The sequence below is a fragment of the Notechis scutatus genome, chromosome 4 (assembly GCF_049901735.1).
Source record: "Notechis scutatus isolate UNSWTSFEM ecotype Mainland chromosome 4, rNotScu1.2, whole genome shotgun sequence".
NCBI classification, from domain to species: domain Eukaryota; kingdom Metazoa; phylum Chordata; class Lepidosauria; order Squamata; family Elapidae; genus Notechis; species Notechis scutatus.
The window spans coordinates 68,961,929-68,978,936 of NC_142012.1; the positions used below are offsets into that span (position 1 = coordinate 68,961,929).

At 36.6% G+C, this 17,008-nt stretch overlaps 1 protein-coding gene across 5 annotated transcripts in view; it reads right to left on the reverse strand.

Annotated features, from left to right (window-relative positions):
* The window catches only part of GUCY1B1 (guanylate cyclase 1 soluble subunit beta 1), an 81,449-nt gene that overhangs the window by 27,313 nt on the left and 37,128 nt on the right, over positions 1-17,008 (reverse strand). For all 5 annotated transcript variants that reach the window (XM_087963678.1, XM_026675843.2, XM_026675844.2 and 2 more), the window contains exons 3-5: positions 10,430-10,530; positions 9,422-9,540; positions 5,896-6,093 (exon numbers count right to left, since the gene is read on the reverse strand). In XM_087963678.1, coding sequence (XP_087819804.1) covers positions 5,896-6,093; positions 9,422-9,540; positions 10,430-10,530 — 418 coding nt within the window. The remainder of the gene's footprint in view (positions 1-5,895; positions 6,094-9,421; positions 9,541-10,429; positions 10,531-17,008) is intronic.

Here is a 17,008-nt window from a genome sequence, read left to right on the forward strand (position 1 = left end):
GGTATTTGCCAGTTCTCCGAACTACTCAAAATTTCCTCTCTCGGTTCTCCAGAACTGGTCAGAATCTGCTGAATACCACCTCTGCTTTTCATGCATTTACTGTTTTTTCACACACTGTGATCATATTCACAAAGAATCTTTCATTACCCTTATAGAGATCCAATAAACCTGAATTAAAGGTCAGAGTAGCAATTTTTAAATTGTATTCTGATTATATAAAGCTTTTGCCCAAGGAGGAAATTATCCCCCATGTCAAAGAGATGTATTCTGTCGTGTACCAAACCCGTCTCTGGACCCAAGCCAGATTTATTTCCATTGTTTAAGCTAGCTGCACTGTGGCAGAGGCAAGAAGGTGAAACTCTTAGTAATAAACGAGGGTTCCTCCAAAATTAAAAGAACCAATTCTATCTGTGGCTCACTGTTATTTAAACTGACATACATTCATAGCCTTCCTCTGATTTTATATCAACTCCATTGCAGAAAATAATGTACTTGGCATGATACTATTTATTTAATATCACTGACAAACTACCACACAATAAAATAAAAGAACTTGAAGATACTGTGTATATCTGGAAAAAAAATCCTATTAAGTTCACCATATCTTACTTCTGAGTAGACATGGATTTCAGTCTAACCCAGGGCTGTCAAACTCCCCGCCCATGGGCTGGATGCGTCATGCATTGGCCATGCCCACGCCCGGTTTAGCAAAGGGGGGAAAAGTCATGATACGTCACATGATGCCACCGTGACAATGTGAGTTTGACACCCCTGGTCTAACTTGTCATTTTTCAGCTATATCATACATATTAAAATTACAATGGTATCTAGTTACCAAAACCTTCATTCATTTTATTGGTTAAAATAATAATGATGCATTGTGACTGGAGAAATAAGTCTTAATAATCTTAGTTCTGACTAGTCATGTGTATGTCACAGAAAATATTATTTTAGAGAAATAAGAGTGCTGCTGCTGTTGCTGCTGTTGTTAAAGTTGTCACCAGCCAAATGCTTGATAGTTAAAGTGTGATTTAATAGCTTTCAAAAAAATGTTTTAAAATATTCTGACTTATTATACCCAGCTTTTATTAATCAAAGTTTGAATAAAGACATCAATTAAATCCTGTAGACCTATACAAAGAATACATTTTTGAACACAATAACTGAAATGTTCAAAATACCACTAAATGGTTTATTCATTTTCTATCCAAAGCCTTCTCTTTAACCACCAGATTAAAAAGGTAAGCAATACAAAATATTATCTAGAAAACAGGCATCCTTCTGCCACACAATTAGGCTGTTTCAAGCGCTGACACTAATATGCACTAGCACTGTAAACTTTCATAATTTGATAAAATTCATCTTTTAATATTCTGCTAGTCTCCTGTGTCACTAACAGCAAAGCTGCAAGGAAATTTATAGCAAATGATTTAGAATATATTGTGAGACATAGGGAGAATATGTGTCTAGAAGAAGAGAGGTCAAAAATGCGAAATAAGTTGCATGTAAAGCATAGCTGAAATTAGCAGAATTTTTTGCATTATACTCGGTCCACAATAGGAACATTGAACAAACTAAGCATTTGATGGAGTTAAAGAATATATATTACTACATATTACTGATATAAAGGCTCACTTCAAGGAATTTTACCTAAACTTACATAACACATCTATTAAGACACCTTAGAATTAGATGCAAGCTTTAAAATATTAACAGCTGCAAAAAGTTGTATTTTCCATTCCCAGAAAATTTGACAACCTTCCAATTTCCATTGTTTCACAGGACTAACAGTTGTATTCTCTTCAATATTAGACTGTGGTATTTTTTCAAGCACAAACACCTGATTCTGATAAATGGCAGGGGATTGAAAAATAAAGCCAACTCCTTTTCTATGAATTCTCTACATTCCATAAGCTTTCACACAGCTTTAGAGATAGATGTGCTAAAGAAGCTAAACAAGAATATCAGTACCAGTGACACAACCTGGAATAAAGTTTAAATTATCTTCTCCATGAACTAGCCAGCAAACTAGAGCAACCAGCACCATTTTCAAAGTCTTTCACCATGGCAACAGCAGTAAAAATGAAGTCAAATTGCTTATCAGGTTTCAAAGATGCTGCAGGCTCTCCTTCCCCGAGCAGCAGCAGAATGAATCTGCAAAAGGAGAAGTTTCTATTCAGCTAATGAAAGAGGGTCTAAAACCGCCTTTCTGTTATTTATACATACATACATACATACACACATACATAAACACACACATGCATCTAAGTATTTATGTATGTATAAACATTTCTCTGTTGGGAAGATTTCTATATAAATTCATTCCTATTCCTTTTCCAGATTTAAGCTCTGTTGTCACATATATTGTTTGAATAAATTAAATATTTTTATGTATTTAGCACCAGAAGAGAAGAACATTTGGTGTTTTCCTAATATATGCATGAGTTACAGTATAGATGTGAGGAAAAAAAATCATAATATATGCGAAAATGCAGGCCTAAACAGTAACTTATTAATTAAAATATTTAATGTTAATATAGGACGTAGGAGTTTTGAAGGGTCTGGATCTTTGGAAAGCATAACCAATGCCCTTTCTATTCCCTTCTTGGTCAATTTTCTTTGCCATTGTTGTTCGGTCTTGTGCTGTTTTTGTCTCTGTGTGTTTTTCTATCGCATTTTGTTTTTAAATATTTTTTTGAATGTAAGCTGCTTAACAACATTGGGAGTTGGCCAGTATATAACTTTGATAAATTATTGCTGGTCACATAGTCAGCCAGGTGTTTAGATTGGATCTGGCATTTTATCCACCTATCAAGTCCTTCCAAGGTATCAAATTTATGTCGTCATGACAGCATGGTGTCACGTATTGGGACTTTTTTCCCCTTCGCTAAACCGGGCGTGGCTAGCATGGGCCGGGAGTTTGACAGCCCTGTTCTAAAGGATTTGGGATAGGCAGATGTTGTTCGATAGTATTAAAGATACCATTACAAGATGTAAGTTGTTCTGCCTTTTTCAATTGATTGATGGGGATTTTGTCAATGCTGATGGTATTCAAGTGGTGCTCCAGATATTTTGGGATTGTGCCTACTGATAATATAATTGCTTTTTTTTTTTTTTTTTTGCCACAGTCATTCTATACCTATTTGCAGGTCTTCGTATTTTGTGATTTTATGCAATTATTATTAAAATTGTATCACCTTTTCAGAAATATTTCCAGAAATGGTGTCACCTTTCCAGCCAGCATTATACACAGATTTGCACCACCTCTTTTGGGAGGCCACATTGTCTTTGTTTAGTAAAGCTATTTCATTTACCTATGACTGACTTTTCTAGGAAGGCCTTTCAGTAAAATTAGACAATAGGTATAGTCCTATTACACTTCTAATTTCGCTAATGCTTTTCTTAGTCCATGTTAGGCAAATCAATAAAGATAGAGTGAGGATAGGGTGTTTTCTTTTTTTTTTTAAGTATTCAACTGGATCAGTTAATCAAATCAGTTATCCTCCACCCATGGTGCAATCCATCCTGTCCAGATTAAACAGTCAACATATATACTTTAAAAGATAAAACAGAAGTAAGGCAGTACAATATAAATTGTAGATATCATCTAGTTTACTTCTCAGCCTGTAAACAGTCACTTTATCTAACAATGCTTGATTGGTGCCTGCTATTTATTTATTTTTGGTATGGTCCGAAAAGCAGGAATTGCTCTTAACACATAATAGAAAGTGGCCCACTGTTGGCATCCCTCAGTTGAACCAGCACAAAAACAGCCATGTTATTTCAGATGGGAATGCTATTCTGCTACCAGGTAGGTATAGGCTATTTGTGGAGGACCTTGCTAGCCAACTACCATCAATAATGAGCCCAGCACCAATTTGTTCTCGTGGCAAAGCTCAATGTGTCAAGTAATTTGGTATAGATTATGGAAAATCTATATATATGACAGTGCCTTCAGTAGGCAAACAATGCTGTTCTTGTAGTATATATGCTACTCTTTTCCATATATGCTACTTTTTCTTTTATTTATCCTCTCTAATCAATTCCTGCTAAACTCTCATATCACCTGGTTTCTGGTATCTAGTATATAATGTATTATAAGCTGTTTAAGAGATTAAGAGTTGGAAGGGACCTTGTAGGTCATCTAGTACAACCCCCCTGTCCCCCCTAAGTAGGAGACCCTACAACATTTCTGACAAATGGCGGTACAATCTCTTTTAAAAGCCTCTAATGATGAAGCTCCCACCACTTCCAAAGGCAAGCTGTTCCATTGGGTGATTGTTCTCACTGTTAAAAAATTTCTCCTTATTTCTAGGTTGGATCTCTCCTTGATCAATTTCCATCCATTGTTCCTTGTTGGCCTTCGGGTGCTTTGGAGAATAGATTGACCCCTTCCTCTCTGTGGCAGCCCCTCAAATATTGGAACACTGCTATCATGTCTCTCCTGGTCCTTCTCTTCACAAGACTACCTGTGCCCAGTTCCTGTAACCGTTCTTCATATGTTTTAGTCTCCAGTCCCCTAATCTTCCTGGTTGCTCTTTTCTGCACTTGTTCCAGAGTCTCAACATCTTTTTTGTAGTGTGGTGACCAAAACTGGATGCAGTATTCTAGGTGTGGTCTTACTAAGGCTTTATGGAGTGGTATTAGTACCTAATGATTGTATCCCTCTGTTAATGCAATTTAGGATTGCATGGGTTTTTTTTTTTACTGCCACCACTCACTGCTGGCTCATATTGCTGTTCTATATGATCTCCTCCATAATAACACAAAATAATGTATTGGAAATTCTCAATTTATGGAGCAGAAATACAATTCCAAAAACCAGAAATCAGGCAGTCTTTATAACTAGTCTATGCAGTCTATTATTTGTGTATATTTTAAAAAAGAAGAGGACACAAAAAGAGAAAGAATTGGTGGGCCCTCACCCGAACATCTAATGATAGTCATTCCTAACTTGGTACTTCTCAAACAGTATGTTCAATGAGTTAGGAATTATGGTTACTAAAGTTCAAAGTATCTGAAGGACATCAACTAGAGAAGTCAGCTTACATAAAGAAGCTGAAGTATTCCCAAGTAACCCTTCTGTCAGCTGGTGCTCCATTCAAAATCCCAGAAAGAAATACTTAGATTCCATTAATTAGAGAAAAGATATCTTTTCCTGGAAATCAAGTGGTAGCAACAAAAGAATTCTGAATCTGAGAAAATGGGCGCGTAAATCACATATACAAAGTGATGGCAACGTTCCCACCCCCAATAGTTCAATTGGCTCATCCAATTAAAAGTTGTGTATATCATCATGTGGGCATCTCCAGGTGGTGATGAGGCCTCTGTCCGTTGACCTTGACATATTTTGATACAGAGTTGCAGCTGCGCATAGCATAGGATAGAAGCCTAAGCAAGAACCTTCCCCCCCTCAACTTATACAGTTCTGTTTTGTAACACCTCCAGCTCGCTTTCCATAACCATATCTCCCCTCCTCCCACCATTACTTATGACAGCCGAAAGATACAAAGCAAAGGGGGGGGGAAAAGATAAAATCTTGAAGGCTGACACTTTCTATGAAGACTAGAACTGGAAACTCTGTAGTAATATGTGTAGTTATTATTTTTGTCCATTCTTAAAAATCCTCCTCCCATCCTGAGTCAGATAATAAAATATTGGGACAAATCCTGATTTGTATCATAAGCACATTTAGGATTCTAGAATTGTTGGATCAATTAATATACAAATAGCCATAAACATAATTTACACAGATTTCTGTTCCTGATATTGCTATTTGTAATTTCCTATACATAAAAATTAACTCTTGAAATGTGTAATAGAATAACAAAGTAACGATGAGCAAAGTAATGATGACACAATAATCCTTGGGAGAGACTTTATCTTGACACTTACCTTCATATCTATTTCTGTGCCATGAATTTGTTGAGCAACTGTTTTGATGATTCCAATGACAATATCTTGGAGTCCTTCCCTCTCTGAATAGTAGTGCAGAATGAGGCCCTTCCCCTTTTCTGCATCTGTGCATCTAAAGGAAGGAGCACGCATTCCTGGGTATATTGTAGCAAGATGGTCATGTAAAGCATCAAGATTCTGAGAGAAAAATAATGACAAGAAAATGTTATAATCTAACTCTCTAGCATTCTCACAGAGAAGCTGTGCTCAAGCTGAGGTAAACAGAGATCCAAAGTATACCTAACATATATAATATAAAGGTGTTGGAAAGCAAGAAAGGAAATCAAGAAAACAGTACTTGGATGGAAAATCTGTTACCTTGCAAGTATCCCCTACTTTCATTAACTTACTTTTACTTACACTAAGATAGAAAAGGAAAACATTCACATAGTTACCACAATCAACATCATTTCCATCAGTTCTAAATTACCATACAGTCTTTATCCCTACTCCTGCATTTTATGCAGCTATATTTTGTTAATGTAACCCTAAAGCACATGAAGTGTCAGGTCCCTAAGATCCCACCATATTATCCTTAAGGAGTGGATACAACAACTTCAAAACATATGGCAAGTTATGAGAAAAGCCCTAGATGAAGATTAGAGTTGTTTATCTGGGTGCTTCTGACTCATGATCTGGTTTCGTCTTGTTTGATAGTTTGATGGTTGGCCAGCTCACAAGAAATTAGATCACGTCTCAGTAACAACAGCCAGCCACCCAAACTATCAAACAAGCCAAAACCAGACCATGATTCAGAAGCACCCAGATAAACAATTCTAATCCTAATCTGCACCAGACAGACAATACTTAACTGTAGCCCAGCAACAACAGCCAGACAATCAAACAGTCCAAAATCAGATCATGACTCAGAAATATCTGAACAAACAACATTCAGATTAATTTGTGTTTCATCAAAAGGTATTCAAAGACCTGTGTTCTGACAGACAAGCACAACTCAAAACACACTGACGATGTGTCCTCAAATGGTGATGAAACCTTTTTGCAACCAAATTGGCAAACTCGAAGTTCAAACCAACAGCATAGCATAGCTAGGAATTTGTCTCCTATGAGTTATGTAAAGCCTCGTCTTTCGGGATACATCCAAAGGAAACAAGGATCTTTTGAATTAATTTCTTAGGCACCACATAATCAGTTTCCTCCTTCACATACATGCTTGTTTTAAATTTATCCAAAAGAAGATTTTTTTTCCTCACGGAATTTAGTTTTGTTTTGAATTAAAAATATAGCAACAAAAATAACATACGCTATAATACAATGAGCTGTTTACTTGAACTCACTAATTATAAACCTCACTATTTCAAGGATATGCTTGTGGGATAAATAAAGCACAGCAACGTAGGGAAAAGCGTAATGAAAAAAGTGGATGAATTACTTACTTTAGATTTTTGTGTATTGTACTTCATAATTTCATTATACTGATAGAAACTTTGCCAGTATTGGAATAAAAATTTAAATGACTTATTTTATTTTTTCAAATAATTTCTGAAGTATTTCTAAATCATGGTACTGTAACACAGTGGTGGGATTCAAATAATTTAACAACTGGTTCTCTGCCCTAATGATTTCCAACAATCAGTTCAAACTGCTCAGAAAGTTAACAACCTGAGTGGTATGAACTGGCTGAATCCTACCACTGCTGTAAAAGTTTATTTAAAATGTGAATTCCTTTCATTTGAACACTTATAATAATTATGATGTTTCCAAATGCTATTAAACCCTCGCCTATGCATCAATATGGGTCATTCTGAAAAGGCAGGAAAAATGCATTATAATGAACCTTTTAAGCAACATGGTATTTCTTAGGGAAAAGTAAATGCCTGAATAAATCTCTGTATTATTCAGGAAAAAAACCAAAGGTGTTTGGATGCCTATGGGATGCTTAGAAACAGAGACACCCACTTTCTTTCCAAGCATCACATAGGCACCCAAACACTTTTTGCCCAGACAATTGACGCGGATTGAAAGCTTCATTTCCTTGCAAAAGGAATGCTTAAAAACTGAGCCATCCGCTCTGTTTCTAAGCATCCCTTAGGCACCCAAACACTTTTCACCCAGAGAACTGATGTGGGCTGGAAGCTTCATTTCCTTGCAAAAGGGGTGCCTAAAAACAAAGCCATTCATTCCATTTCTAAGCATCCCATAGGCGCCCAAACACTTTTAACCCAAGTGGAGAACTGATGTAGGCTGGAAGCACAATATTACAACACACAGGAGCTTCCAATGACTCTGCTGTCCCTCATAGGCAAAGAAACTGCAGCGGAGGACACAGATCTTTGCAAGGCAAGTGACTCTGGTGAGGCAGGATAGGAGGGGAAGGGAATTGTGGGGAGCGGCTAGGAAATAAGGTGAGTGTTGCAGACCTCTGCAGTCATTCGTAAGGGTGAACAACTGCCATGATGCTGCAACATTCGTAATTTTGGGACTTTTAGAGAACGCTTATTTCGTAACTTCAAATGGGTGCTAGATGAACACTTGTAACCCTGAAATTACCTGTACTTGTTAAATAAATTGTTTTTTAGTATAACTCTTGACTTTTAAACAATACATCAAAGGAAGTTGAAAGAATAAAAGATTCCATTTATTTCAAGTATCAGTGAAAAATATGGATTCCCAATCATGTTTTCCTCATTACATTTTGCTTAATGGTTAATAATTGTGCATAAAATGCAATTTAAGCACGTGGAAACATAAAAGATTTGTTTTTATACCTGGCCATCTTTAATCTAGCTTTCAAGGTTAAAACTACCTGATATTTTGCCATGTTTTTGAATATTATATCTTCAGAGAGTGCATATTTGTGTATGACTAGACTGTTCCCTAAAGTATTTTTTTATTAACCACTACTCTATGTCTGATTGATTTTTCTTTTATGCTATTAATACAAAAATACCCCTGGGATGCCTCAAATTGCACTTATTGACTAGCCATTCTTCGTTTACATGCTGCGTTAACATTGCCTTTCGCAATATTTTCTTCTGAAATTATGTACGGGAGATATTTTTATAGTCATAAAATTAAACTGTTGTATTTAAAACAATGGTTGCATTTTGGAATGATATATGGATATATACATACATGATGTATGGATAAATGAATGCACAGAATCGGCTTTTTCATTGTTATTTTTGTTTTGGAAGACTGTTATTTAAATATATTTCTTCTTATAATTTCCACTAATTTCCTAATTATATGAAAAACTGAAGTTTGATGTGTGTTATTTTGGTTCTTAAATGTAAATTATCAAGACATTATTTTGGGAGGCTAGTGTTATTAAAGTTACTGCCCATAAGTAGCCAGAGTGAAAGGATTTCTGACTCTGGATCTAGAGATTTGATAAATTACATTGTTGTGTTTAAGTAAATGTGCATAGTACCACAGCAACCACACTGTTCAAATTCAATTGTCCTGGAACTGAGCCATTGATGATTTGTCTCGGTTAACTTACTTGTAAAAATTCTCTAACATTTGATCCCAACACACGTAAGATTGTGTCATAACCAGATTCTTGGCAAAACACAAAAAACATCTTCCCAAACATTTGAAGGATTTCTCCAGCATTAAGGTCTGCAAAATAAACAAACAAACAAAATAACAAAATTCTATGTTTTGAAAGTGTCAAGGTCAAGGCTTTTTGTTAAGCAAGAAATTCAGCAAATTATAGTCTAGAAAGCCACATTATATCTATTATTTCTTTTCAAAACCAATTATAAAATCTTTATGAGAACTTAAAGTATGTTAGAGATATCAGATTAGATAACCACCACATTTAGAGGAGCTTCAAGAATTGTCTCAAAGTTCAATGGATTGGATTGTGTGAAACAAATTCTTCCAAAAATTCTGATTATACTTATGCATATTTGTTCTTCTAAATTGAAGCTCATAAGAATAACAGTGATATGCAAAATACATTTGAGAAATGCATATATTGTAAGTATCTTGTATTCTATCTCACAATTCTAATTTCAACAAACTACAGTTCATGAGTCTGTTTTAAAACAACAATTTGGGAAAACTATATGATGACAAATGCTCACATGTATTAGACCTGCTTGTGTTTATGTGTGCACATACAGTATAAACATGCACATTTCAGTGGCAGAAATCAGCCACTTCAGTGAAGGGGACACCAATATTTACTGAGATTATAGCATGTAGGAATATGAATATAAATTTAGCCACTTCACAGGAAAATTGATCCTCTGAATCAATTGATCCTTATAAAGAAAGGGTTCCTTAGCAGTCCTAAGGCCTGTTCTTAATTTAAAACAAACATTTTAAGAATGACTGCATGTACCATTGTCAAGTCATTGAAAAATAATAGTCCAGACTGAACTACAGCAAACTTTTTTTTTGTACTATGTGTAAACTATCATGTATATCATAAAACATAAAACTAGCTGAATTGCATTATACCCTTTAGAAGCAATGCTGAAAGAAAGTCAAGTTTACTCACTGAGGACTTTACTTGCTGCAGCAACCAAATCATATGTTTTGGAATCATCATAAATAATTCTGACCAAAAACTGTCCTTCCTCATCCAGCTGTGCCTCTCTCCTAGAACAAAGTACAGCATACTTTTTTTTAAAAAAATGATATATTTTAGACATTTATAAAAGAGATCAAATTTGTTAGTTGCTGAGAACACTGAAAATGTGCTAGGAGTGAAGATGTAATGTGGCCCAAGGTTATAATCTTAACAGAAAGAAAAAAGAAAGCATAAATGTCATGTTTTGACTCTTAATACTAGAAAAATCTCAAATGTAATGTAAGGTACCAGAAGTTTCCCCAAGCCACTGAGATGCCAAAGGGAGTGAAACTCAAGACGAGACTTGCAAAAATATCAGCTTTTATTCATGGCCAAAGCAAAAGCTGGGTGACAAAAATATATCCAAAACATACAGACAAAATGCATATAAGGAATAGCCACACCCCTGCAAAAGTGGCTCAGAGTATTATACACATTATACGCCGTTCGAAACAAGATTTACCCAATCAGACAAAGGTTCATTACCAACGTGATCTTTAAAGCATTCTTTGTATGGAGCATTCCTATTGGGGAGGTTTCTCTCCCTGGCCAAGTTGTTTATTCTATTTATTTATTTTATTTGGTTTGTCAATTGCTTACGAGATAATAGGTATAAGTAAAAACATAGTTATGAATACATGGATACATGTAAGAAAAATAAAAGAAACAATAGGACAGGGACGGTAGGCACGTTGGTGCGCGTATGCATGCTCCCTACAGACCTCTTAGGAAAGGGGTGAGGTCAATAGTAGAAAGTCTAAGGTTAAATTTTGGGGGTTTGGGGAAGAAATCACAGTCAAGTAGAGTATTCCAGACATTCATCTGTTGCTGAAGTCGTATTTCCTGCAATCCAGTTTGGTGCGATTAACCTTGAGTTTGTATCTATTGTTTGCTCTTGTATTGTTATGGTTGAAGCTGAAGGATTCATTGACAGATAGGACATTGCAATGTATGAAAATGCTTTCAGGATTCAGAATCTAAGAGGCAGGAAACTCCCCACTCTGGTTCTTTTACTTATTGGACTTGATATTCCTGGGTAACCATTTCTTCTATATTTTTAAGGATGTGCCTAGCTTCAAAGCCAAGAACAGAAGTGAGACACAGAAGCAAGATAGCAAACTTTGTACTAACGGTAACCGGTATCAAGGCTGCAATTTACTAAGCTAGAATCACGTTCACACTAGAAACTTGTGAATTGTTTAAATAGTTTTATTTTCATAATGCTATATATTAATATTTGAGTGTGAGTTCTAGACCTGTCTTAGAGCAAAGCTGAATGACCTTGAGCCAACAGGTCTGTACTAGGAAGCTGGTTGCAAGAACTTGTCCAGGCAATTGCTGGGAATCAACACTGCCTCAAAGGCACACACACAAAAAAAACCCGGTAAGTTGTTATGTTTGCTGTGTTAAGTTCTCTAGATTCTGGAAATATAAATAAAACGCTCTTTGATGTTGATCTAAATTAGCCTTTTTGATTTAAATTAGACCTTGTTCTTTATTGTGGTTATTTAAAAATACAGTAAAGTCCAATAACCATTTAGGGAGGTCCTTGTTAGCTATGAACATTTCAGGTTTCCAAACCTGTCTCCACGAATTGTTTCCATAAATCAGAAACAGGAACAAAATAATACAGCTGGAAGGGACCTGGTCTTTTAGTCCAATTCTGTGCACAAACAGGAGATCTGACACGAATTTAGACAAGGGGCTGTCCAGTCCCTTCTTAAAGGCCTGCCGTGATGAAGCACCCACAAGCTGTTCCACTGATTAATTGTTCTCACTGTTGGAAATTTCTCCCTAGTTCTTCTCTCCTTGATTAGTTTCCACCCATTGTTTCTTGTCTTACCTTCTGGTGCTTTGGAAAATAACAGAATAACACTGGGTGTTCCCCCCCCCCCTCAAGCTCTTTATTGAAAAGGAAATGACGGCAAACCAGACTGGTGGATTTATGATCAAATAATATCTTTTAATTTTGGTGATCTTATCCTCAAACCCAAAGGAGCTATAATCAGAAGGATATGTTTGCCATTGGTTCACATATTTACAATTGAAATAAAGTTTTAAATTAGATAAAAAGTTACAGTATGGTTTTGACGTGCAAAATGAATTGGGAATCCTACTGCCTGGTCGCGATGAACATATTGCTAAGGTTTATAAGTTGTTATCAAATTTGAATTTGTGAATATGTTAATCATCGTACGACTCAGTGGGCGAAACACTTTGGATATAATGTAATGCTTGAACAATGGGAGAATATATGGATGAAAGGTCTAAAATTTACACTAAATTATGATTTAAAACAAAACTTTTACTCAGATGTATTTAACACCAGATAAGTTGTCAAGAATGTAGAAAGGTATTTCAAATGAACATTGAAAATGGAAATGGAAAGAAGGGATCTTTTATCATTTATGGTGGTTATGTGATGAAAGCAAAGAAATATTGAAATAGAATTCACAACCTAATACAGGAGATTCTCAGTGTCAATATAAAGATAAAACCAGAAACTTTTCTCCTGGGTTTAATGGAAAAAGACTTACAGATAAAAAAGGAACTTTGATGTTATATATGCTGATGAATGGAATGAATTTTTTGCACAAAAACGGAAGGGCACTTTGATTCCTATGATGGATGAATAGTTGCAAAAGTTGATGGAATTAGCAGGGATGGCTAAACTGACTGCTTTGAGCACAGAAAAAAAAATACAATTACTTTTGTTTCTACTTGGAAATCGTTTCTGGACTTGGTACTTCAGATGGAAAAAGTGAAAATTTGATTTTGGGTTTTAAAGATTAATAGCTTCGTTGTTATAGAAATGACTAGTTTATATTATTATATAAAAGTAAAAAGTTGGTTTGATGTTATTATCTTATTTACTGCACCAAAGGGAGCCAGAAGTCAACATCTTTTCTTCCCTTTTCCCTTTTGTTTTTTTGTATTATCTATCTTCTATCTAATCTCCAGAACCATAAAGCCTACAAACTTTAAATTTGGCACGTATGTTCCTCTTGGGTTCTAGGTGCTCACTAAGAAAATATTTTTTGAAATGACCATCAGAGCATTAGTATTTCCTATATTATTAACACGCTCTGATGCGAAGGAGTTCTACTTCCCCTGCCCACCTTGAAAAGAAATCCGTTCCAAATGCAAAACACAAGGAGTTTGTTTCAGTTTCTGAGCATCAAGCAGCTTTAGTACAGAACAGTTGAGCTAAGCCACACCCAGGCTCCTTGCTGTCTCCTTCTTGCTGACACAGCAAATACTGTTTCAGTTTCCAAACAGCCGTCAATTCTCTCACACACTGACACGATGCTAGCCAGATGATTGCCAATGAATGCTGGTAGGCAGAGGCACAATTTTTTTCCTTATTTTCCTCCCCAAAAAACTAAGCCCGATCACATAGTTTTGAAGCGAAGCATGGGTAGAGAACTAGTATATTATAAACTAATGAATAAAATAAAATAATACAATAGCACAATAACAGAATTGGAAAGGACCTTGAAGGCCTTTTAGTCCAACCTACTCAGGCAGGAAACTCTTTACCATTTCAGACAAATGGTTGTCCAAACACTTCTTAAAAACTTCCAGTGTTAGAGCATTCACAACTTCTGGAGGCAATTCGTTCCACTGATTAATTGTTCTAACTGTCAGGAAGTTTCTCCTTAGTTCTAGGTTGCTTCTCTGCTTGATTCGTTTCCACCCATTGCTTCTTGTCCTGCCTTCAGGTGCTTGGTAGAATAGGCTGGCTCCCTCTTCTTTGTAGCAACTTTTTTGATATTGGAACATCATGCTATGTCACCCTTAGTCCTTCTTTTCATTAAACTAGACATAACACAATTCCAGTAACTTTTTAAAATATGTTTTAGCCTTCATTCCCCTAATTATCTTTGTTGCTCTTCTCTGCACTCTTTCTAGACTCTCAACATCTTTTCTACATTGTGGCAACCACAATTGGATGCAGTATTCCATAAGTGGAGTCTTACTAAGGTAGTATGAACACTTCACGTGATCTTGATTCTATTTCTGTTAACGCAGCCAAGGACTGTGTTGGCCTTTTTGGCAGTTGCAGAACGCTGCTGGCTCCTATTTAAGTGATTGTCTAATACAACTTCATGATCCCACTCACAATTATTACTGTTCGAGCCAGGTACCACATATACTATAACTGTGCATTTGGCTTTTCTTGCCTAAATGTAGAACCTTGCCTTTTTCACCATTGAATTTCATTTTGTTAGATAGGGTCCAGATCAGGGGTCTCAAACACAATTTACCTGGGGGCCGCTGGAGGCAGAGGCTGGGCCGCACATAGAAGTGTTTAGCCAGCTAGTGACGCATGGAGAACACACTATTATACTTTCATATCACGGTGGGGGCCACAGGATATCGTCCTGTGGGCCGCAATTGGCCCGTGGGCCGCAAGAATGAGACCTCTATTCTAGATCTTTCTGTATCTTATCTTCTGGAGTGTTGGCGATTCCTGCCAGCTTGGTGTCATCTGCAAATTTGATGAGTTCCTAATCTATCCCCTCATCCAAATCATTGATGAAGATGTTGAAGAGTATTGGACCTAAAACAGAGCCTTGGGGTACTTCACTGTATATTTCCCTCCATGTAATGCAGTTCCATTGAGAACTACATATTGAGTGCAGTTGGTCAGCCAGTTAGGAATCCATCTAGTGGTGATGCTCTCTAACCCACATTTTTCTACCTTATCAAGTAGTAGTTTGTAGCCTACTTTATCAAATGCCTTACTGAAATCCAAGTAAATTATATCAACAGCATTCCACTTTATCAAATAATGCAATAAGAATTGTTTGGCATGATCTGTTTTTGACAAACCCATATTGGCTTTTGGTTATTAATTTGTTTGCCTCTAGATGTTCAGATTCTTTGCTTGATTATCTTTCCTTTCCAGAATCTTTCCAGGTACCAATGTCAGATTGATAGGACTGTAGTTTCCTAGATCCATTTTTTCCCCTTTTTTGAAGATGGGAACTACATCTTCAAAAAAAAGTTGACTTCTTCTTCTTTGTGGAAGATCCTTAGATATTGGACCACTGCTATCATGTCAACCCTAGTTCTTCTCTTCACTAGATTTCTGCAACTAGATTTCATGTTTTAGACTTCATCCCCCTAATCATCTGCTCTTTTCTGCACTCTTTCCAAATTTTGTCTACATCTTTTTTTATAATATGATGAGCAAAACTGGATGCAGTATTCTAAGTGTTGTCTTACTAAGGATTTATAAAGCAGCACTAATACTTCATGTGATTTTGATTCCATCCCTCTGTTAATGCAGCCTAGGATTGCATTGGCATTGGATTTTTTTGGCTACAGATGCACGCTGTTGGCTCATATTTAAGTGATTGTCCACTTGGACTGCAGGATCCCTCAGATTTGCTGGCACTGAGCCAAATTCGTTCTAGCCTGTACCTGTACAGTTAGTTTTTCTTGTCTATGTCAACTGTAGAATTAGCAAACCCAAAACAAAGTACTCTCGGGAGAATTGAATTCCCAAAAGTAAAACTTTATTGGATACATCATGTTGGTCCTGAAGAACAAAACCCATGCAAATGCTTGCCCTGTCAAACAATACTTTCTCTTTCTCCTCACCCTTCTCATCACATTGTCCAATTATGAGATAGTTTTTTGTTATGAGAATGGTCCATCTCTTTCTCAAGGACCTGCAACAGCGACCTTGGTGGCTCCAAGCTCTCACGATCTCTGCATACTTTCTACACATTCCATCTCCCTCCCTCCCTCCCAGTTCATTGGCAAGTTGAAAACATTAGGTTTGAAAGAAGCAAAGTAGTTCAATCTTGACATGCAGACCCTCGAAGGAAAAGGGCACCTGGAAAATATTAAATACAGATTAATTATTGTTGCTTAGCTGGTCTTAGCCTTTACTAATCTCTTTGGTTGTTTGGGGTATTTTGCATGGAACCTTTCTAACTTGTCTGCACTAGTGTTTTGGGCACCTACTCACACCACATTGGCTGAGGGATGTGCTTTTCACTGCACTAAATATTGCAATTCCCCCTTAAAGTACCTTGAGTCCAGTATCCTCTTTATCTCTTTCTCCCCACATACACCATCACAGGAGGTGGCAGCTTGTCCTCAACTGGCCTTAGCTTTGAGCCTTGGAAGGGCTTCAATAAGCTACAGTGGAACACTGAGTAGACTCACCTCAGTATCTGAGGTAACTGTAACTCTGCAGTAACTGGATTTATGATTCAAACAATTGAGAATGGACCTATGTACTTAGGACCCAGTTTCTTACAAGGCTGGTTTCAGCTTTAAGTATTTCATAGACAAGTAAACTCTCTTCCCAATTCTGAACTCCTTTTGAGGGACTCTTTTTCAATCTGCCTGTTTCTTTTGCAAATCCCTGGCCTTATTCAGAACTCTCTGCATGTTTCCCCAAGCAGCTTTCAGGGTTTCAGTCTATTCAGCTATTGTTAATGAGGGAGGAGGTTCCCTCGCAAACACTGGCGTTGGTACAAATTCAAA